The 24,590-nt window shown below is 33.0% G+C and overlaps 1 protein-coding gene across 4 annotated transcripts in view; it reads left to right on the forward strand.

Moving 5' to 3' along the window:
• Positions 1-933: 933 nt before the first annotated feature.
• The window catches only part of LOC149734151 (focal adhesion kinase 1-like), a 70,352-nt gene continuing 46,695 nt past the window's right edge, over positions 934-24,590 (forward strand). The window contains exons 1-17 of one of the 4 annotated variants that reach the window (XM_089880622.1): positions 934-1,412; positions 3,178-3,249; positions 3,398-3,493; positions 4,171-4,279; positions 5,756-6,067; positions 7,570-7,676; positions 8,075-8,130; positions 9,023-9,245; positions 9,647-9,758; positions 10,288-10,393; positions 10,488-10,716; positions 11,356-11,438; positions 11,775-11,928; positions 21,973-22,060; positions 22,317-22,425; positions 23,397-23,572; positions 24,083-24,170. In XM_089880622.1, the coding sequence (XP_089736748.1) occupies positions 1,091-1,412; positions 3,178-3,249; positions 3,398-3,493; positions 4,171-4,279; positions 5,756-6,067; positions 7,570-7,676; positions 8,075-8,130; positions 9,023-9,245; positions 9,647-9,758; positions 10,288-10,393; positions 10,488-10,716; positions 11,356-11,438; positions 11,775-11,928; positions 21,973-22,060; positions 22,317-22,425; positions 23,397-23,572; positions 24,083-24,170 (2,442 nt within the window). In that variant the 5' untranslated portion in view covers positions 934-1,090. The other 3 variants (XM_089880623.1, XM_089880625.1, XM_089880626.1) reach the window with 3 other exon arrangements.

A 24,590-nucleotide genomic window follows, 5' to 3' on the forward strand; every position in this document is an offset into this window, starting at 1 on the left:
CCAATAGTTTAAACCAGCTGAATGAACGAACATGGTATATAGTAGGGTTGGGGAAGATGAGGCACATTTTTGTTTTGTTTTCTCGTGCCATTTGGTAGTAAACAAGTAATATTCAAAGAATTTTAAAACCGTTGTGAATTGTTCAAAATATGATCAGGATATTTGGATATTATGTGATAAAGGTGCCCCGTCTTCGCCCACAGTACTCTACTACAAAACTAGAAAAGTATATATAACTATAGGTCTATACTCTATGGGGTACCAAGTTTAATGAGAAGTATATAGTCTATACAATAACCAGACTGCCTAAAACTACTGCTAATAGTTACAGCTCCATAGAAAAGTTAAATTATTCCTTTAACCGGGTCAAGCCTTATTTCCCATCGTTACAGTAACATTGTTGGCTCGCGGTGGTGACTTTTTGTTGGCCCGTGATATTAGATGCAGAATTAATTGCATCTTATGACGTCATTCCTAGCACACACCGGAAACATTAATGTAGCAGAGACTGTTAAGCCACGACACTATATTATATCCTTTCTATTATGTATTTATATGGCTTTAGTATAAGGTAAACATATAACGACAGTATTTATATAAAGTTAAAACTGTATCGCCATGTTTTATATATAGTACTGTGTGGGGAGATGGGTACCTTTAGCACATAATATACAAATATCCTGATCGTATTTTTAAAAGTTAACAACGGTCTGTGGGAGTCGTGATGATCCGGTTTTATGATTCTATAAATGTTCATTTTTTACTTTTAAATGGGACGAAAAATGGAAAGAATGAGTGTCCCATCTTCCCCCACCCAACTATATAAATCAGTAACAGACAAAATGCTACCAAAGTTTTGAACCACAGTGTGTGGTAGCTTCAGGTATGAAATGGCACATAGAACAATTTTATTAGATAAGCCTTTTGTTTTATTAGACGATCTAAACAAGCTACATACTGTGTATAGACCTGTTATATATATTGTAGACCTGTTATAAACTGTTAATTGGTGCTCTCAAGTTTCGTGGCACTTCGTGTGGATTTTAAACTATTAAAAGAGGAGTATGCGGAAAAATAGAAGGCAGTGAACATGTTAAAGTTTTCTGGAAGCCACACCAGCAAGAAACAAAAGCGAAAAAGCCACGTGTTCTCTAAAGACACAGATAATGAGGAAGAACGAGGATCTTTTGATAATCCCTCGGAGCCAGAGGATGGCCGGGGTAGTCCACTAGATACAGTAGATGGATCAAACTTGACATGCATTGCTTCAGGTAGCGATAAATCAAATACGGTAATCAGAAGACCAATGGACAGCGAAAACCGTGCAGACGGTCGGATTAACCCGAATAACCAACCGTTTGTAAAAGAAGAGCCAAGAACGAATAGGCCCACCAGAGCTTTGGTTTCTGGAGGTAAGTTTGATCTATTTTTGATTTTAATATAAGGACGTAACATGTTTCAATTTGTATGAAAAATCGATGAGAAGTGTGTCGAAAAGGTAAATGACGATATAGAAAACATGAGAAAGCTTATAAAGTTTGTATTCGCTATTTTTTTCTGACCAAACTAAAGTTTACCGCCACTTTCTGTATAAAATCAGTGTCAATCGGAAATGATGTAATATTTCCAAAAGCGGGCTTTTACGCTTGACTTCACCTGTAGAAATTTAACTCAAGGGAGGTCCCCTTTCCCCACTAGCGGAGCTGGGGTGTTGTTGCATTGTAAAGTGAAATTAAGAGCCAGAAGAAGTTATTGCGATTTATTTTTAAACACATTAACTCATTACGAAAGTTATTGCGTTATATTTGTAACAAGTTTTGTAAATTTAGTACCGTTTAAAATACCGAGGGGCATTGTATAGCAAATGTAGTCCAATTTGTACTCCAAACACACGGGCAAATTTTGCAATTATTTATGTATTGAGTGAGGTTCATACGCAATTTTAGCGCGCGGTAAACTTTTCACATTTTGCCATTAATGCAGTTTAGCAGCGCTAGACTAGCCTTTATTTTTCTTGGTAAAACATAAACGTAAAATGGTAAAATGCTTTAGTTTTTCATTTTTCTAGTCCTAAGCATGGACTGTGTATAATAGTTGCAGCCGTAATATAACAAGCTTAGGTAGCTAGAATTATAACTACGTAAGTTTAATTCAAGACTTACAATGGCGGTATGGTATTTAGTAACACTAATACCAAGTAAACTAAACGGCAGAAGTATTATCAGTATCAAGTAATCATATAAACCAGAGTGACATATTAATCTAGTTTATACAGTGGTGCATACAAGCGCAGTTTTTGTTAAATTGTAAGCCTACAAGACTTGTTGGTTGTTTAAGTTTTTGTCTTGCCTACAGGAAAGTTCAACTGCCTATAATAAAGCTATGTAAGACTAAATGTATTTTTGGTTATAGTTTTGCACATGTTAGTTGAGTTGTCTAAACCATCAGCCACACAAAAAAAGTGAAACAGTTCTTTCCAAAATAATCACTCACAAAGTAACATACTTGGTAACTCGTAAGCTGGCATGAGGTGTATGAAACAGAACACCTGTGTATAACGACTGTCATTTTCCGGCCACGCGAGGATAAAGTAAGTTACGTTTATAGTTAGTAGCCTAGTTTTAACATTTTAACAGATAATGTCAAGGCAATATTAGTTATAAAAAATACATAACAACACAATATCTAAAGCATGGCTGCCCACCTTTTAAATAATTAGCAAAATCTATGACGACATTACTAAAATGCAGTTACACATATAATTGTTAAGCATAGGAAGCCTTATAAATTAATGTAGCAAATATAGTATGTTTTGGCTACGCTTATTTGTATAGACTCAGACTGCAGGGTAAAGGCTGTTACAAGCTTAAATCTTGAGTGATAAAATTTGATGCCACCCCTGTTTTGTCACCCATTACCCCGGTCACCCCTAACCTTACATTAACAGTAACTATGAGAGTTTATAAACCATAAAAGACATGGATCTATGTTCATAACATGAACTGGAGACATGATAATAGCGGTTGTATGGCCATAATGAACTCAATTGTGAATCATGTTTCCTGTGCATGACATATGTTGCAGTCCAAATCGTCAACCAAAAATTAAGCAAGTTTTGTCACCTTATAGCTAGTCGGGCTGTCCGTGTTGTGATAATGCTATTTTTATGTTTTTCAGAGTCATTATGGTTTACAGTTGATGTACTTTTTCAGTGGTTTACTGAAATTGAACGTGGTTCTGATAAAACAGGTGAGCTAAGTTTTAAGTTTTAACTACTGTGTGGGGAAGAGGATTTTTTTGCCTGCCTTAATTATAGATAATTGTTGTGACCAATTTTTATTACTGTACCAGTCTCATAAAAAAAGTCAAACTTTAATTTGAATATTTTTTTTTACAGATCAAACAAGTTGTAGGATTATAAATTTAAAATCACAAGCATTGCCTCCAGACCTTGAAGAGGAACCAGTTGAAACTAAACAACCAGCTATCAGAGGTGAACATTCATATAGTAGGGTGGGGGGGGGGAGATGGGACACCTTTTTATTCTATTTTCTATTCCCATTTCATAGGAAACAAAGAACATTCAAAGAATTATAAAACTGTATCTTCACGACTCCCAAATACCGTTGTTATTTTTTAAAACAGGACTAGGATAATTGGATGTAATGTGCTGAGGGTGTTCGTCTTCCCCCACTCTACTATATATCCCTATATATAAGTGACAAACCCAGGGGCAGGGCAGGCTGGTCTACCATACAGCCTTTACTTCATTAATCAGTAAACATTGGAACCAATAAGTTACATACGACTGCAAGTCAAACTATCCCTGCCCACCTGCATTTGTAAAAGTTTTGTTCCTATGTATTATGTATATATATAATATAGGGTAGGGTAGCAGGGCAGCTATATAGCATATAGGCCTATTTATTATAGTGTATAGAATCAGTATAGGCTTGTTCACCATGAAATTAACCATTTTTTCATGTATGAGCTACAGTTTTTGTCGTGACCTTACTGAAATAACTCCTACATATATTTAAAAAACAACAATATTTTTAATTTTTTATTGTCGTTTTATTTAGGATTTTTCCATAGTTTTTTATTGCCGCTTTATTTAATTGTTTTTAATTCTTATTGCTGTTTTATTTTAACATTCTTTTTCCCACACAGAGCGTTCTACTGCTGTTGATCGCGATCAGCGAAGATCGTTTATTAATCCTTCACCACTAGGGGACATCTCACTTATCCGACGAGAATCGTCTCCTGCCACTTCTGGAGTGTGAGTTTGTTATTTCTATGGATATATTTATATACTATTTGTATGTTGTGGGTTTGTGGGTATAGGCGCCAAACTAAAAAGTGCAGAAAGGCAAGGACAGTTAAACACCCATGGCATACAAATTTGGTTCCGTTGTTTACTGATTAATTCAGTGCAGAAATTAAAGTTACGCTTGCCTACCCTTCCATCCCAGGTTTGACGCCTATGATTGCAGAATTAAATGTGTGTGTTATGTCCAATTTTCATACAATGTCAAATCTGAATAGTAATCATAATGTTATATCATTGTAATGTGTGATAAAGATTAAATATTTAGAATTATAGGTAAAATATTTTGCATATGCCAATAACATGATTTTTTTTAATTTTCACAACATCTAGTTAGGATCATTGTCACATTTCATCACCATACCCATTGGTATGTTACTATGTTTTTAATCATATCATAAAGTAGGGTGGGGAAAGACTGGACACCTTTAGCACATAATGTCTAAATATCCTGACCGTGTTTTTAACGATTAACAACTGTCTATGGGAGTCATAAGGGTACAGTTCTATAATTCTTTGTTCTTTGTTTACCACCAACTGGGATAGGTAGCAAGAAGAAGTGTCCCATCTTCCCCCACCCTACTATAGTAGATACTGCATGAACATTCACTGAAGTCTATCTTTGCATATTCAAACACATGCAGTCATCACTACTTCCTGATTCATATAGTAAGGAAGGTGGTGCATTAAAATTAATACAAAGTTACAAACACAACATAAACCCAACTGTTGTCTTATCATGATAACAAAGTAAAAAAATAAGATCCATAAATTCAGATGTTTAAAAGAAATAAGTTGTATACATTTACTATTATAAATATGAGTCAATGACCTATAGTTGGAGGTTACGTCTATAAGTGTTTGACCTATTCACTATGGACAACTCTCTTAGGGAAATGGTGCTAATGTTTCCTGTTTAGTATGTTTTGCAACTCAACCACACATAGTGTCTCAATAATATTGCTATTGCAGTTATTCATATATCATTACCATTAGTACCTCACTATAACCAATTTTTGTTTGTCTTTTTTGTAGAGTAGCATTATAAGATTCTATCTAACTTTATCAGTTAACACTGTAATCTTGAGTATTTCTTAAGATATCATTATTAACAAAATATAAGTAAATACTTTTTGTCTTTTTTAAAACACTATACAATCTTATCTATGCTATACTTAAACAGTTAAACAGAAACACTGTTACTTTTAGTATAAACACACCAAAAGTTTCACTTGAATTAATAATGTATACAGTTTTTGTACTTCATAATTATACAGTCATCTTATATTTTCATTCTCATTCCTTCACCAATTAGTAACCTAACCCTCACCCTACATTATACAATATACCAGCATGCCATAACCCCTCTTATGATTAATTCCTGCATGATCATCTCATCAATCTCATTATCATCTCAATCACATGAAGTGCGTACTCACGGTTCCTTGCGAAACACACCGAAAACCGGAGCCGACACTCTTTGAGTCCTCATCGTTTGATCCGACCCGCATCCAATCTCAGTCTTAGCAACATCGACATCATCCTAAACGATCACGAGGATCTCTTAGACCCCAATCCGATCCCCGCACGTCATCAACGCAGTCCCTCCATCCCATCTTCACTAGAATCATCATTTCACTATCATAGTCATTCTGTTTCACCTTTTGGTTCGACCGAACACATCCCTGATAACAACCTCAATAAGAGCAGGTCGCAGCAGATTTCTCCGAGCCACAAAAGGTCCGTGTCTTCTGAGTCTCCTCTCTATACATCCGCTCGTACCCGCTTCCGGGTTCCCCAACATAACTCTGCATCCAATCTAACCAGTTTGCATGACCGTAACCCCCCACTTTACAAAGTAACACAGGCCGGTGGTTTGAAACAAAACTACAAAGGCGTTTCGAGATCAAAATCTGTTTTTCACCATCGGTAAGACGTTAACCTGCCGCTGCTAAATCCTTCTTTTAAAATGCATGTCTAATGCAGATCGGCAAAAGTTTAATTTCCACATATTTTCTCAAATTTGAATGCTCTTTTTTTCCTGAAACCTGAAATTTAAGTTTGCTGAACTTACTATTTCAAGCATGCTTTACGCAACAAATATATTTGTATACTGTTTTAACACAACAGATAGACAAATATTTTAGGCAAAAGGCCAGAAACCAATATGTCTGCATACTGTCATTGCCAATTGGCGTATTGTTCAAAACTTCAAAGTGCAACTTTGGAAACACTAGTTATATTTTAGCACCTCAGTTTTATGGCTAAAACGGCTTTTGTTTGCATTTAAATGTTTAAACAAACAAACTGAGCTAAATTTTACAGTATTTGCCGCATTAATCAGCGAGGTTCCCTATATTTGTTACACCTACAGCTACAACTTACTAATGTTATAACATTGTAACAATGTGTCTTATAACAAATGTTTTTAACCAAAAAATGAAAAGCGTAAGTGTAAAGGCCAAAAAATGTATAGCTATATAATAATACATGATAATAGTATCATTTATACCATGTATTTAGCATAGTATATTTAAGCCTTGTAGGTCACATGCCTCTTATAACCTCATCAACCATTACTGAGTGTTATGAGCTCAGTAAATATTTGTCAGTTGGAATTTGTTTGTCTATGTCAGGTATTTTATCCAATGTGAAACTAGATTGTGCTCTAAATGTAAAAGGTTTTCTATTTTTAACAGGTGTCTTATTTTACTGGCAATATACAAAAATTTGCTTGAAGCATTTTGTTGCTGTTTTTTTTGGTGTTTGGAATGTTTATTCTTATTTATTATAGAAAGTCAACATATAAGCATTGATACTGCAACCTTGAAGCACAATCATTTGTTAGCATTCATGGCAAATGTATAATTTTGTAGCAAAATGGATCTGCTTTGGTTTTAGTGCTTGTTTATGTTACGGAACTGAAATTTAAATGTATAAATATATAAAAAAAAATTTAAAACCATACAAAACCATGGGTGACGGGTGACGTTTTATGTTTTAGCACTTAAATTTTAATCTAAAACAGCTTTTACCTTACTCCTATTGGTTTATACAAATCAGAAGGGCTAACCCTTCTGCATTCACCACATTTTTCAATGAAATTCCATGAATTGATTACTATACGTGAAACTGCACTATAATTATGTCACATTATTAGGCCAAATTTTCATTAAAAAAAACTTGCATATGCTGCAAATTTTGTTTATATTAAGTTTCTAAACCTTATGAATATTACCCAGCCCTACAGATTCAGGGGCACATGCAGTTCACCAGCCTCGCCCTCAAGACCAAGCATACTCAAGCAATCTCAGGCGAGTTAACTCTGAGCTGCCACAAGGACCAACAGGTTTGTTTTCATTTGAGACAAAGTCATCTCGCATGTTTTTAGTCATCTACAGTCATTGTATTCGTCTGTAAAATGTTGTAGGCGCTAAATCTTGTTCGTTTTTTTGCAACCAAAGCTTACATGTATGCAAAGAAAATTGTGATAACTGATAAGTCATATTTGTTGTCCAAAAATTGCTGTTCAGTATTATTAATGAGTTTTGACTGGCTTAGACTTTTTATTTCGATAAAATCACAAAATAAATATAATTATTTCCCTATTTTCTTACAGTAAATACTAGTTCGAAAACAACAAAAAAATTTAAGAAAGTTTAAAACACTGTTTTGAAATAAATGCCATACATACTACACTAATATTACTGCCTATATTTGAAATATATTCATAAAACATTTATTTAGGAAAACCTCTTCGATACTTACCACCAGGTAGTGGCAGATCAAGTCCACTGTTAGAAGTAAGTTTTTCTATATAGATATACTGTTATTACTCCAATAGGGTGTTTAGACAGTGTGTAACTATAGGGTCTTTATGAAAAGATATGCGAAATGCAGTAGTTCCACACTTTCACTGGTGTTATGTAAAAAGTAGTTATTTCTTTCTTTCTAGTAGGGTGGGGGAAGATGGGATACCTTTTCATTCTATTTTCTCGTCTCATTTTGTACTAAACAAAGAACATTTAAACAATCATATAACCTTGTTAATTGTTTAAAAAACAATTTGGATATTTGCTTATTATGTGATCAAGGTGTTCCATCTCCCCCCATTCTACTATATAATGTAAATACGCCATAATGTTACTTCTTACAGTGTAATACAGTTTGTAACTATGCTTGGTGTTTCATAAGAAGATTGCAAAATGTTCTCAAATTTGTTGCTGTTGTCACTGTTGTGTAATGTAATCGTACATTAGCTATGTAAATATTACAACTTAATTGTTAGTGAGTCATCAATGTATATATATTGTTGTATCACGTGTGCATTTTGTTCTGTATGGGTAAGGTTTTAAAGTGAGGACAAACTGAGATTTAGGCCAAACCTTCCCGATTGCCCATAAGTGGCATGTATGTGGTTTTACCCTTCTAATATGTGTGTGTGTTCGTACTGTCTCGTGCATTTAACCAGTGTCAGCTAAGATTTTGCTTAAAATTCTAAATATGTCTATCTCTGCCATTTCCCTATGCATGTTTCTTTCTGTTCTAAACCAAAGCCCCTATCCAGATAAAATACAGTAAAGTTTATGCATTTTAACAATGTCTGCCCAGATTTATCTTAAAATTCATCTATGTCATAATCTATGCCATTACCCTATTCATGTATTTCTCTTCTAAACTAAAATTCTCATCCAGGTCCAATACAGCAAAGTAAAGAAGAAGAAGCCGTACTACACCCGTGTGCAGAAACAACGTACCTCATCTTCAGGTCAAAGTTCAAGTGAAGACCCTTGGTCCCCTCTTCCAGCAGAGGACCCTTACTCCCTTCCAGAAGATCACCATCTTCATCCTCCAAGTGAATATTCGGATCGCGATCGCCCAAAAAGCGTTCCCCCTGGCGATTCTCCGGAGCATAACAGTGAGTTTCATTTTTGTAAAAAAATATTTTTATAAAATTTCATTTTTATGAAAACAATTTTTTTATGAAATTTTATTTTTAGGAAAAAATCGTTTTATGAAAACAGGAGAAAAAGTTGCATGTATAGGAATGACCATTTGTTGCAACATGCTTTATCCATATCATTGATAGTGACTTCTGACCACTGATTGTTATGCCACAGATTTTGACATGTCTGAAATACAACAGAATGCATTGAGATGCCAGAGCCTAACTAAGCCAAAGAAAATTTGAACGACTGTTATGAAATAATAGGTTTTTCTGCTAACCAAGGATAAAATTTACATCCAATCATTCATTCTAGATCTTGTGAATGTACATTTCACTTATATTATTTAAATTAATATGATTACTATCCTTAGAACGTCCTCGTTCAGGAAGTTTCCCTCTGTTTGAAATAGGAGATAGGAAGCTTACCGATCCATACACTTACAATAATCCTGTTGATTCGATATCTACATTCCTGCCTATAGAGTAAGTTGCTTTTATTGTATTCTTGGTTTTATTTGACATTATGTAATTTTTATGATGAGTTTTTTAATGAAGTCATTTTTGTCATTAATTTTTTTAGTATGGAGTAAAAATCAAATGCAAAACTATAAGCATTCGGGTAAAGTTATGGTTTGCACCGAACAAACAACTGACTTACCTAAAGCTTCCTAGGGTTTGCGGTAGTAAGCCAAATTTTCCCTGAATCCCAGATCCGTCATGGTTGCCTAGTGTATATAAAGATGTTTCATTTTTTCCATGTACCATTCACACAAATTTCTAATTTTTCCCATGCATCATGCCTAAACACAAAATTTTATATCACAATTTTTTTGACAATTTTTTTCAAATAGATTTTAACCTAGTAGGCTAGTATACGGTGTTTATACAAACAAGCAAAATTACAGTATAGTAAATTCTCTCAATAATTAATAAGGTTCCCAATTGGCTTATTTTTAGATATATATATTTATATATATATTATGGTTTTTAATTTTATGTTATTGTTTATCAGTCCAGACGATTCCCAGCTTGATGAAATAGATCAGTTGAATGCACACGGATCATCAAACCAAAACATTGAACAACTTCACGAAAAGTTTTTTAAAAGTTTTGAAGAGGTACGTAATGTGTATAGGCTACAAAGTACTAGAATTTATCAATTAGCCAGATTTTTTTTTACAATAATATTTTTTTTTCCTTTTTTCTTTCCAGACAAAAAGAGAAGCAGAGGAGACAGCCAGACTGGCCTCTCAACAACCACCAGAAAAGAAAAAAGGTCTAGGTTACTCGATTCGTCGTACAATCCGCCGACCATTCACTGACCACAAGGAGGCGAAAGAGCACAGAGAACAGAAGGAGCCGCTCTCGCATAAATATTCATCGGAAAGTGAAGGAGTGCCAATAAGTCCACCTCCTCCAACTTACGCAGCTCCTACTCCAAGTACGTTTATTTTCTGTTCTTTGTGGATAAGGTCCTTGGGATTTATGCCAGATTTGGCCCATTACCCAAACGCGCAGGATTCTTACTTATTCCTTGTGAGTGAGGTCCTTTTCAAGGACCTGGGATTTAGGCAAGATTTGGCCATTACCCCAACACCCTGGGTTTTTATTTATTCTTTGTGGGTGAGGTCCTTGAGGGACCTGGTATTTAGGCCAGATTTGACCCATTACCCTAACACCTGGGATGCCCATTTAAGTTTTTCATGCGGCCGGTGTTCAACTTTGTGACGCCGAATCCCAGTCAGACTCCTATTTTTCAAGTATGCTGTGTGTTTACTTGTATATTGGCTCTTCCGGCAAGAATTTTGCTGACTGAATTTTTTTTTCACCACGCTAAAATAACACAAAGTTTACCGTTATTGCAAAATGCCAGGCATATTATACTTGTATTTTAACTCTTCCGAGACGTTTTCCCAGCCCTTTTGGTTTTTAAGCCTTTTTTTAGCCTAAAACTGTTGGAAAAAAGTTAATGTTTCTGTCTTGTATGATTGAATAGTCTTCTAGTTGTTTTTTAATGCATGAATAGATTAACTGCAGTAATACTTTTATTTTTTTAATAAATTTTTATTTGTTTCAACAGAAGAGGACCGTGGAAGCAAACTTCAGAGGTTCCACAGTGCTAGACATTCAGAAGTTAATAAACCAAAGACTGAAAGAAGTCAGGTAAAGATTTACAAAACAATGTTCAGTTAAACATTCCGTAAATTAATTTCCTAAAATTAAAAAAAAAAAATAAATTACTTACCAAGTTAGATATGTGGTAACTCGTTAAGCGAGCACGAGGTGTATAAAACAGTACACTCATGTGTGAATAAATGTCATTCCCTGCCATGGGAGGATAAATAAATTATTTTCATTCAACCATTTTTCTCTCGTTGAAATTAGTTTTATATTTTTTACAGTATCCGAAAAGGGAAATGAATTTATATATTTTTTTAATTTTGATATATATATATATGTTTTTTATGTTAAAGTTTATATTATGTTATTTCTATCCAGGATTCTCTGCGTCGGATCCAGAGCCAGCGTTACGACCTCGAAGTTGCAGCGAAAGCTCGTCAAAGCGTCGGAAACAGTCCCCGCCACTCGAAGTCAGTAAACAACCCACCCGACCTTCCAAATTTCCCTTCATCCTGGTCAAACCATAAACACAGTAAGTTTTCTTTTTTTTGTTTTAATATTTTCGTATGTTTTTTTACAACCAATCTCTTTCCGCGTTTGTTTCTGCAATTTAAAAATTAAATGTAAAAAAACATCAAAGATTTCCGAAAATACATATTTTTGAGTTTTAATTCTGGTTTTTATATTTCAAACATAATTATGGTGTAAAACAGGTGAAACATCTACCTAGTGTATATACTACATTTTGAGAATATAATCATTTCCAAAAATATATACTATAGTAGGGGGAAGATGAGACAGCTTTAGCACATAATATCCAAGTATATCCTGATTATTTTTTAAACAATTAACAACGGTCTATGAAAGTCATGAGGATACGGTTTTATATTTCTTTGAATATTCTTTGCTTACGACCAAATGGAAATAGGAAATACAATGAAAATTAATCTCATCTTCCCCACCCTACTGTATGTTTTGAGTTTTAAATTATAGTTTTCATATTCAGACTATAATTACTAGGGATGTGCCGAGCCGAGCCCGAACTCAAAAGCTCGTGCCCGAGCGTCTCCTTTTTTGACGCTCGGCGCTCGGCTGAAATCTGGGCCGAGCGCCGAGCCTTATGCTATTGCTATAATGTTGCACGCGAGAGCGAAAAATATTAAAAATGAAAAAAGTGAAGCTACTAAGAGATAACGAGACTAGTCAGCGTAGCTTTCTCTTTAATTATTTTTCGTTCGTTGTGAATTTGCTCTCTCGCAAGTAACGAATCGCAACGTCGGCAAGTTTGACCTTATGCAATTACAGCCGGTGTCGAATTACACGATAGCCTAATCCCTAATGTTTCCGTATCTGATTTTAAATAAAAAGCCAAAAACTCTTGAACTTTTTTACAGGATTGTAGAAGTAAATCCGGACGGTGATCGGTTAATTTTATTGAAAATCCGGGCGTAATATATTTTACGCGCGTCTGTCACTCAAGCTACGAAATCTTGCATATTTCTGACTATAGTGCGGGCGCCTGTGCGATAGAAAGGTTGTTAAAGCTGCGATTTGATGTTTTATGTTTGTTGCGTGTTCGTTATAATCACGGGTGTTCGTAATTATCAGGTAACGAAATCGATCGAATAACAAACATTGCCGTGTTGCATTTTGAACCTTTTTTTGTTCAATTGTTACTTCACATGTCTTACTGTAACATAATTATTAATTATGACATTTCATAATGTACCAATCGAGAGGAATGTGCCCATTGCCTGACCCACCACGCGATCGAAAGGTCACATATTTACGCTCTGCGCTCGCTTAGGAAATAAAGGAAGACCCATGCGATAGCATACATTCAACACTTGGTAAGCGAAGCAATCGTTGTGAATATGCTCTCGTGGAAAATGACGTAATGCCACGTCAGCGTGCAGCCAGTGTTTTATAAATTATACGATTTATATAAATTGTTTAAACTTTCGGATTTTGCAATAGTGTTACTGTTACATAACATAACAAGTGTACATAAATTTCTAATTAAATATTTTATGGAAAAAACTAATATCTTGCAACTGGGATTTACGAAACTTTGGTTCTCAACTTTGGTTCTCGCGCGGTGCCAACTAACAACGTTTTTTGGCCTCTGTCCAAGCTTGGCCGGGACGCTATTTACTTCGTGACAAACCGTTCCGTCATTTTAGCTAGTCGCTGTGTTTTCGCAGCGTAACCGATGCGCCGGACGTAAGAAAGTTGATTTTATTATTAATAGGATTTCTTTCTATTACAAAAATACGAGCGTTTTTCGACGATCCGGACGGTGACATTATCAGTGATAAAGGGGTATTTCTACAATTCTGATCTGATAAAAAACTGCTGCAACAGTTATAAATAATTTTTAATTAAATATTTTTTGTATGAATTTTACATTTTGCAACACTGGGAATTACGAAACGAGACGTCTCTTTAACCGCAAACCACGTGTTCTGTATTATTTTGATTAGCGACACTTTTCGACTGAATAGGAACGTATTCTCGTACGCCTTTCTCCTTGATGACGTCATAGGTGCTCGGGCTCGGGCTCGTGCCGAGCTTTTACGACCTCAGCACATCCCTAATAATTACAGTGTACATGTAAAGCATGTATGTATTTGACCTTGGCCAGTTTACATTGTGCATTCAACCTAGCAACATGGGTGTGTCAAGTCTGTCTTATTTCATTGATCAATATTTGCCCTTATTTGAGGCTAATTAAATAGCCATTGTTAGCACACTAGTCTGCTGCTGTCTATTGTAACTTAGACCTAATTACTGCCATTGAGGTAACTCAGCTTGGTGTAGTTTTAATTTAAATTTTATTAAAATCTGATAGTTGTAATAGGATTATTTTGTTGAAGGGTTTTTGGGTGTCTCTGTTTTGTAATAAAGGTTTATTAAAGTGGCATTGTGATGTAATAAGCAGATGCAGATGCTTTAAAATGAAGGTTTAAATGGGAATTATAAGACTGGATCAATATAATCAATATATAGCAGTTGTCATGCCAGATTCATAATTGTAAGATATATGAACTGAATACAGAAGGTAGTTGATTTACCTCTTATATTGTATATAATACCATGTGTATTTTGTGTAGTACCACTGTATAATAAGGCAGTTCTTGTATTGTAAATTGTGTGTTGTGTACTACTGTATTGAAATATATAGTATGGTGATGTATTGAATCAGATTTTTACATAATTATTTGTTGCAAAATTACTTTACTGATACATGATAACAGTCATAATTTTGAGACATATAGTCTTGAATACATAAGGCATTTTTTTTTAACTCTTATATTGTATATCATGTGTATTGCGTGTACGACAGTATTAACCTGTAGTATGATTCAGGATCAGATTTTGACATAATTTTTGTTGCAAAAAGTACTTCTTATTAAATATATATATATACTAACTTTATGAATGCATAAAGCAGTTTTTTTAAGTCTTATATAGTGTGTACTAATGTATTGTTGTTATGTCCATTATAGTTATGAACCAGATTTTTGATATCATTTTTGTTGCAAACAAAATACTGATAAATTAACTTAATATATATATTTATTAACTTTGGCATTAGATTTGACATCAGTTATTATGCCAGAATATCAGTCAGTATAAATCTTGCAGGGAAGTAGCAATTATAATAGATAGTAGGGTTCCATCATAACAATGGAAAGGGTCCAGGAAAATATAAAACTACTGCCTTGGGCTTTCTCTTTTATCAAACCCTCAATTAACTTTTATCTGACCATTGTCTAAACCTGGAAAAAAGTTAAAAATGTTTTGTAGTGTTCAATGTTTTTTTTTAAATGAGGTCACTATGTAATTTTAACTACTGCCAGGATTTAATACCGTTATAGAGTTTTAAGGCATATTATATTATGTTATTGTTTTGGTTTAGAATTTAGTATAATATTATATGGGTAGTTTTTTTATTTATTACACAGTCAGTTTCTAGCATTCAAGTCTTGATTTGCTTTTTAGTGTATTAGTTTGATTTGTTTAATTGTATAGTTAAAAAGGACTTATTAAATTGTTTGAATATTAATTGACTCCTTATCATTTTATTTTAAAATAAATATTCTAAGGTAGCCTGTTTATGAACTGTTGCAAGTTATAATATTAACAGCAGTTTTAATGTACTTATATTTCCGTTTTTGATGGATGTTTGGGCCTTTTTATGTTGGAAAACATTTTTCTTGTTTTAAGTGCCACCATGCATAATGCATGCAATGGGAATTTCATTTTCATTATTATTAGCTTTATATGATGACTGTCTCCATAGCAACTAATTTAATCTATATTGTTACGTCATACTTTATCCCACTATTAGGAAACGTCATTAAAAATTAAGCCACCGTATTTAATTCCTGTGTTTTGTAATACCACAGCACAAGCCTAGGCTCCAATGTTAAGCTGCTTAAAATAAAACTATTTGCTGAAAGATATACTTAATATAGCATATGTTCAGTAACAGCACAGCGTTCAGTAGTGCAGTGCATTATTCAGGCTAATATAAAGCAAAAAAGATATAAATAAACATGTTTTTGAACCGAACATAATACTTAGTGCAGTGCATTCATTTAGTGTATTATAAGACAGAAAGTATATTAATAGATTTCTAACTTGAATTTTATTGAAAGAAATATTTCTACTATGTAATCTGTTGCTATAGGACTATACCGATTTTTTGGATATTTAAAAATATATCTTTTCTATACATATTTATATTTTTTTTTGGGGGGGGGGGAAGACAGGCCACCTTTAGCACATATTTTCTAACAATTGACAAACAAGTTTTAAACAATTGACAACGCTCTATGGAAGTCGTGAGGATACGGTTTTAAAAATTTTGAATGTTCTTTGTTTACTACCAAATGGGACAAGAAAATTGAATGAAAAGTGACCCTTCCCCCACCCTACTATATATGTATTAATTTCTTGGTCAAGATTGTGTTATTTGGTTTAGCCTTATTAGCAGAAGTTGTATAAACATGTTTTTATATCTTGAAACTTGATTTATGATCATGTTCGTATGATGTTTAACAAGTGTTCAATATATGTTTAAACAATCTCTTTGATCGATACACAGGTATATATTGTAAAACTAACTCATTAAAGATGGTGTAATGTCTGTCAAAAAAGCGAATTTTTCCTAATGATCAGTTGTTTACACTATTGTAAAAAGGTAGTTGTGCCAGGGGTTTCTTTCTTAATTTTTGTAGTAAAAATAATTATTTAAATTTGAAAATATTTTTTCAATTTAATACCCAGTTTTTCCCTTTTTCTTGTTAATATTATACTAAAAGTACCTATAAATATAATATGGGCTAAAAATATTTTTATAACAAATTTTTGAAAATCAACCTGTAAGTTTTTTTTGGAAATTGTATCATTTTTTGGTAAAATTGTATCAAGTTTTTGTAATTTTTTTAAAAGAACATTAGCATTTTTATTGTAAATGAACATGTACCATTGTGAAGCAACACTGCAGCTACTGTTCAAATATTGCATTGTTTAATATTCATGTTACGACAATTTCCTTTCAAATTACTTTAGCGGAAAATTGGCCACAATAGGGTTTTTCATATGATAGGGGTTAGTCAAAATATCAGATTTTGTATTCAGTTACCAGCTATGCAAGATATAATTTAATAGTTCAGGCAATTTGTTTGATTTTATTTTACTAATTTTTTAGGCAGATTCTGAGGTCAGACATGATGCAATTATTTTTTCTTTATATTAGGATTTTTTCACATATATGCTAATTATTTAAAATCTTTTTTTGTTTTTATTAAAACAGTTTTTGGCATTTTATTTTTATGTCATTTTAGGCAGTATTAGTTAAACCTATTTTTTTTAAATCTTTAAAATTTAAGTCTTTTTGAATCTTTACATTTTTTCCATATTAGCATATTGGCCTGCTTTCAACTATACATCATATTAGCTTTAAATTTCTTCTTCCAAAAATATGTCTCGAATTATGTGACTATTCACAAGAGTGGCACCTTTTTCGGGTCTTGGCAGGCAGTAAAATCGGTGAGAAAAAAACTCGATAAATTTCCTTCCTCAAACGACAATTGGCCAGAATTAGTCCCAAGATAATCATCGAGATTTTATTGCTTCCTCTACTGTAGCGTTTTGCTCGTGTTTCTGAGGAAGTATTTCACTTTGACCCGCATTTTTCCCTACAACATTTTAGTTGCGTCATTCCAGTCTTATGCATGATGCAGGAATTGGTTGCCTGGCTTGGCTAGCTTTCCCACATTTGTGCCAAACATGTTGAAAGGTTGGTTTAAGATCCAACACATGCCTTTCTCTTCAAGTACCAGGTGTATCTGCTAGGGTTTCCCTTTTTCATAGCCTATAAAATTTATAGTCTTAATTGCGGAGGAGAAAAATTGTTTAGAAAGATACCCTAACTACTATACCTTTTAAGGATTAGCATTATACTTAGGCTTAGTGTAGCAATAGCAGTGTCCAGTATAGCATAGTAAATTCATTTTAACTCTATTAAAAAATACAAGCCTAAAATTGCAGCATATTTTTTAAGTTTGTATCAAATAAATAATAACTTCATTTATATGCAGTTAGCAGTACACTGAGACTACTGTACGAATAGCAGTGTCCAGTTTAGCACATTAAATTCAATTTTACCTTCAATAGAATGTATAAGCCAAAAAGTCAAGTGTGGTGTTTTTTTTAAGCTTGTTCTAAAATAACTAAGAACTTTATTTGTATGCAGTTAATAGGATACTAAGGCTACTGTAGCAAAAGCAATGTCCATTACTGTACAGAATAAATCCATTTTTTATCTCCAATAGAATATATAAGCCTAAAAGTCAAGTGTGGCGTTTTTTTCAAGCTAGTTCTAAAATAACTGATAACTTCATTTGTATGCAGTTAATAAGATACTAATGCTACTGTAGCAGTGCCCCTTACTGTACAGAAAAAGTCCATTTTTTATCTCCAATAGAATGTATAAGTCAAGTGTAGCAGTTTTGTCAAGTTTGAGGTCAGAGCTTGAGCCGGCTTAGACTTGTGGTTAATAAGAAGTAACAATGTCAGCATGTTTAATGTTCAAAGTACAATGTAAACGTGGTGTGATTAAAATTAAATTAAACTCCTGCAAATTTAGGTGGTTTTAATCTAATATAAAACTGCTGCAAATTCTATAAACTGTAAAACTGTTGTATTCTGTCTAAAATAGTCTTCAGAAGTAATTGTTGTGAGTTCCTGGTCTGTGTTTGCAGTTGTTAATGTTGTAGTTACCAGTTATTGCAAATTTTGGGTAGCATTTTTGCTGGTATTTGTTAATGTTTAGTAAATTAAGTATTTAGATGTATTATTTTGCAGCTATGCTGTGATATGGTATTAGCATGCAGCATGCTCAAGTATTTTTATTTTCAAGCATAAAACCGTAAATTAGTAAAGAACAAAATAGATTTGTAATCAGTTTAAGAAAAAATTGCCTTCATTACAGTTAGTATTATACTATGGTTTGAATATCACATATAAATTCATAATTTAATATTTATATATTGCAATTTCTTCTGCAACAGTTAAATAAAATAGGTTTTTGATAGCTTGCTTTTTGATAACAAGTGTTTGTATTGCTAGGCATAAAACTATCAAATTATTAAGCAACAAATGGGATTTATATATTCATAATGTAATGTTTGATTTTTCAATTTCTGCTTAAACAGTAGAAATGCAGTAAGTTTTTATTAAATTATGCGAAAAAAAATAGTAGAAAACATGGGGTATGTAATTAGTTTATGAAAAAATACAGATAGTAACATATCATGATTTGAACATCATAAAATTATACATTAATCTTGCAATTTCTGCCAAAAACAGTTAAATACAGTAAGTTTTTATTAAATTATGCGAAAAATTTGCTGCAATAAATATTATGTTGGCTGTGGATCGAACACCCAGGAGGTCTAACTCAACTCTCAGTTCGTTTCGGATAAAAAGGAAAGTCAATGATAAACCGCTATGGGGAGGTAAGTGAGGCCTTATGTGTGTTGTGGTGTAGGCTATAGAAGGTACTAAGTTAGTGCCTTCAAGGGGCCTATGTTAGGAATTGCTTTGCAGAAGCGGAAGTTCAAAGTTGTTATAGACTTAAAATTGAAATAGTTTTAATGGAGTATGATGAGACTTCTGCTTCTGTTGTGAAGAAAAATAGAGTGTAAATGTTGTGCTGTGTAGGAGTTAGTGCCTTGTTGCAGGGCATCTGTTATAACTTCTTTGCAGGAATATAGAGGTTTTAGACTCAGAGTTGATATAGGAGTGTGTTTAGTTTTGACAAAGTATGTTAAGAGTTTTGCTTCTGTTTTGTTGAATCATGGAGTATGAATGTGCATATGTTATAGGTTCGAATGTTGATATTAAGTTACCTGTTTTGTAGAAAAATAGAGACTGCTTGTTAAATAAATTGTGGGGTTGGGGAATATGGGACATCTTTAGCACATAATATTTAAATATCCTGATCGCGTTAACAACAGTCAATATGAGTCAGAAGAGTACAGTTTCATAATTCTTTGAATTTCTTTGTTTGCAACAAAATGGACCGAGAAAATAGAATGAAAAGGTGTTCCATCTTCCCCTACCCTACTATATAAACAATGTCATCCTTGCAAAACAATTTGTTCTAATATTAATTTTGGATGAAAAGGAAAAGTTATTGAGATATTCCTCACAGCGTGTAACTCTGTCATATTTCATCTCACTTATATAAATAACTCTTCCCTGTATCTAATTATGTTGCAGCATATGGCATACCTCTATAATGTAACTGATGATATATAAATCTATTGTCACTCTAGGAAATAGATTCCCTTTCGATTCTTTTATAAAATTACGCACTAATCTGCTCCGATGAAACCTTTTTGCGTTTGGCAGAAATACAAATAAAAATAAATTCAGAGAGTTCTGATGAGTGAGAGCTATGTAGGTTTACTTTACACGTTTCCTGTGCTCACGCTGTGTGTGTCGCTGTTTCCATGATTTAGTGAGGAAGATAACGTACACTAGCTTCCACTTGCCCGACTGCACTGACTCACACCCACTGGCCAGCTTTCGTTATTGTTTTTAATATCTGAGCGACTGTACTTGTGTGAGTAGGAACTCTTTAACTGTCGAGTGATTTTCAGCTGAGGCAAAGTTTGGTGAATAGGAGTGATAATTGTAATTGTTATTAGCAGCAAGCGCTCTTTAGTCTTTGCTTCCTGTTTTGCTGAAACTTTTTCCAAGAATTCAAATGTTTGTTTGTACTTAAAGAACTGGTCCGCTGATAAATTAATAAAAGTAGCAACTAGCTAGAAGCAGGATGCCGAAAAGTCCGAAATTTTCAAGCGCCAAGGAGTATAGTGCAAGGAGTTTAAGCGAAAAAGCAAAAACTTTAACTTTAAGAAGCCGAGCTAAGTCATCGAGTGATACAGTAGAACCTACATATGCTACTGTAAACAAAGTGCGAGACCAGACCATATTTAAAAGTCATGACTCTATTAACACACTTGATTATAAAGATACTGATATTATACCAGGTAGGACATTACGTTACTGTTTTATTTGACATTAAATGTCTATTTCTGTAATGTTCTAATTTGCATACAAATAGCATATCAAATGTTAAATGTTACGTTATATCAAATAAATCATAGGGTAATTTCCTAATCTAAATATGTTTAAGCACATTAGGCTAACTATAACTTGTAAACTTTTAAAAATATTTTTACATTATTTTATTGCATTATTATTTTGTTTTAGACAAAATTGTAATAATTTACTTTAAATAAATCTGAATTAAGTTGTTTATGAATAAAAGTATTCTGTAACTAATTAAGAGAGACAGTTTAGTCTTTGTTTCGTAATCTATTCGGTTTACTCATTTGCATACACATACGTACATTTGTTTAATAATAACACAATACAGCAATAAATCAACTACATAGTTATGTTACAATGATACCTCAATGTAAATGTCGGAAAAGTTGCTTTAGACAACTTATATATATCTTTAGACAAGTTATATATGTATTGTATATATATATATGTATTGAGCTGTTGGTGCCAATTGATGTATTAGATTAGACTGTTGTTGTACAATGCATGTCTAAAGTTAGTATTATTTTTAAGAACTAAACTTTATAAATGTATCTCTGTTTTAGGTTGTTTTTGTAAATTAATATACTGACTGTTGTTATATAACGTATGTCTCAATGTTGGTATACTTTTTAGAACTGAGTTTCTGGCAGAAGTAATTATTTATTTATGAATTTATTAAAAACATACGTTTTGTCTGCATCATTAGGGTATTGGCTAATGTATATGTCAGTTATTCTGCCAGAAGATTAGTAACTGAAAATTTATTTTTTGTTAGCAATAGCAGCAAAAAAATGATATTTATTTCATATTTTTCCGTTGTGTCTGTTTTAAAAAGAGATTTGTTTTGTGATGTTTATTTTATCTAAAATTTGTAATGTATAGTTTTCCGTAATTTTTTGTTATTATTAGAAGGAAAAATTATGATTTTTATTTTTCCTTCCAGGATTCCAAGAAGACAGTGATAACTGGATCAAAGGGTCAGTTGAACAAACAAGGAAGATGGAGCAACCTCCACTGCCATCCAGGAATAAGTGAGTACACTTCAATGAAATCACTTTGATTTTTTGACTTACTTTTGAACTAAGGAAGATAAAATATCTTGTATGTGAATGGTCCTAAAATTGATTAGAATTTTTTTGAAGTTTGAAAGTTTTTTGCATAGACATCAATTTTGCACAAGTATTTTAAATAGCCAAAAATTGTTTGAAAACAATTGTTTTTTGTGGTTTATTATATTTATGCATAAACACAAATATCTGTGAATAAATTTGAAATTTATGTTTTCAGACTGAAGACCCAACCTTCAGTTTCAACCCTTGAGAAAAGTCTGATCAAAATCCACCAACTTAATGGAGCTATGAGCACAGTCAAGTATGCTGACTCCATTGATATCAAGGTAAAAAATATAAAACCTAAGAATGTTATATACCCTTAATGTTTAAAAAGGTTGAAATGCAAATTTTATATTCCTGTTCTTTTGTGAGGCAAATGCTAAAAAAATGGTTCGTAAATTTTGACATTGCATATTAAAATTTTTACATCTGTATTGTGGAAAAATGGATATAAATGTGTTATGGTGTATGGAACTTAGTGTATTGCAGGGCATAAGTTAGTAGTTGAAACTTTGACATTAGACTTTGACATTAGGTTTTTTGAGGTGCAAATTTTGTACTCCTATTTTATGGTAACTTTCCTATGTTTCCATCTTATAAAGTGCTATATAAGTTTAAAAATGTGGGTGGTAACTAAATTTAAATAGTTTTTTTGTGGTGCAAATTTTCTACTCTATTTTATGGTAACTTTCCTATGTTTCCATCTTATAAAGTGCTCTATAAGTTTAAAAATGTGGGTGGTAACTAAATTTAAATAGTTGGCAAGTGTGTGGGTTTAATACATGGGAGTACATACCACAAAACATGACTTGAGACTTAAGATATATCATAATACCAATAGTGATGCTAAGCGCTATAATTATTATCATTACTTAGTAAATGTCCAGATTGAAAATCAGATTAAATTTTATTTAGTTTTGTTCTGTTTATGTATATTAAGCCTATATTCTTTTGAAGACATTTCATGTTAAATACATATATAGTAGGGTGGGGGAAGACATCCTTTAACACATAATATCCAAATCTCCTAATCGTGTTTTAAACAATTAACAACGGTCTGTGGAAGTCCTAAGGATACGGTTTTCTAATTCTTTAAATGTTCTTTGTTTACTACCAAATGGAACGAGAAAATAGAATGAAAGAATGTTCCATCTTCCCCACCCTACTATACTATATATATATATATTTTGTTTTTTTATAGATTAAGATAATTTAATTTTTTTTTTTTAAACTAAAATTGCTGTGTCATGATCAGGGTATAATTCGTGCGGTGACTCGGCGTATTCACCCTGACGGGTTGTTTTTCGTGGATTGTTTTGGATTGAGACTTCGTCACATGAAAACGGGGGATGTATTTTGGCTTCACTTTAATCAAACTATGGGAGAAGTGAAAGAGAAATATGAAATAATTCATCCGATAGATGAATGCAAGTAAGTAAAAGGTTTTTATTTAAACAGGAGACTGATAGTGCATTTTTAGTCAACATATAGTATATACTACACTCTACACTGTGTGTTGACTTGATTTTGGTTTTGTATTCTTAACCTGAAAAATTTTGCATTTTATGCTGGAAGGTACATTTTTGTGTACATAGCTACATAAATTAAACAGACACCTGTAGTTATCCTGCTGCTAATGTTCTTTTCTATGTTCCGAAATTTCTACTTTATGGGTTCTACCTCCTACTGTGAGGCATGTAATGGGACCTGGGACTTAGGAGTCTAGGACAGATTTCGCCCATTATCCTAACGTATAATTTTATGCCAGAAAATCAGTTTTTGGATATTAAATATATAGTTATAGTTAAGTACAAAAGTTAGTACTACCAATTTTATCACTGCCATAGCTACTTTTAAAATCTGACAGGCTTAGTTTTTAAATAATTGATTTTTGAAGTTGTATCGTGTATGTTTTGATAAATTTGTTTATTTTTTACTAAGATATGAACTTCGTGTCCGATATATCCCAAGAAACTTACAAGAAATGTTGGAAAAAGACCGAAGTACCTTTAATTATTATCATAACCAGGTAACTTGTTTGTATAACTTGTACCTATAACACAGATGTTCTGTTTTATACACCTTGTGCCCGCTTACGTGCTACCACATATGTAACTTTGTGGGTGTTTTATTTTCTGTATGGCTGATGATTTGGACAACACATTAGTGACCACTAGGTTGGAGCAATTGATTTTAAGTGTCTTCCGAAATGACACATACGCCCACAATGGTAGCAGCGATAGGCCTTGAACCCATAACCTCTAGGTTAAATGCATGGGTGCTAATCATTCTGCCATGTTATATTACTTTTTAGCTCTCTGGGGTCATTGCCTTTCGATTTTATACCAAAATGCTTCCTCTCTATTTAAATAAAAGACTAACGATGCCATTTTGGCGAAATATATATAAAACTCTTATATTGCTGGGTTTTTGTCTGGTAGGTTTTCGT

The sequence above is a fragment of the Ciona robusta genome, chromosome 7 (genome assembly GCF_009617815.1).
Source record: "Ciona robusta chromosome 7, ASM961781v2".
In the NCBI taxonomy this organism is placed as follows: domain Eukaryota; kingdom Metazoa; phylum Chordata; class Ascidiacea; order Phlebobranchia; family Cionidae; genus Ciona; species Ciona robusta.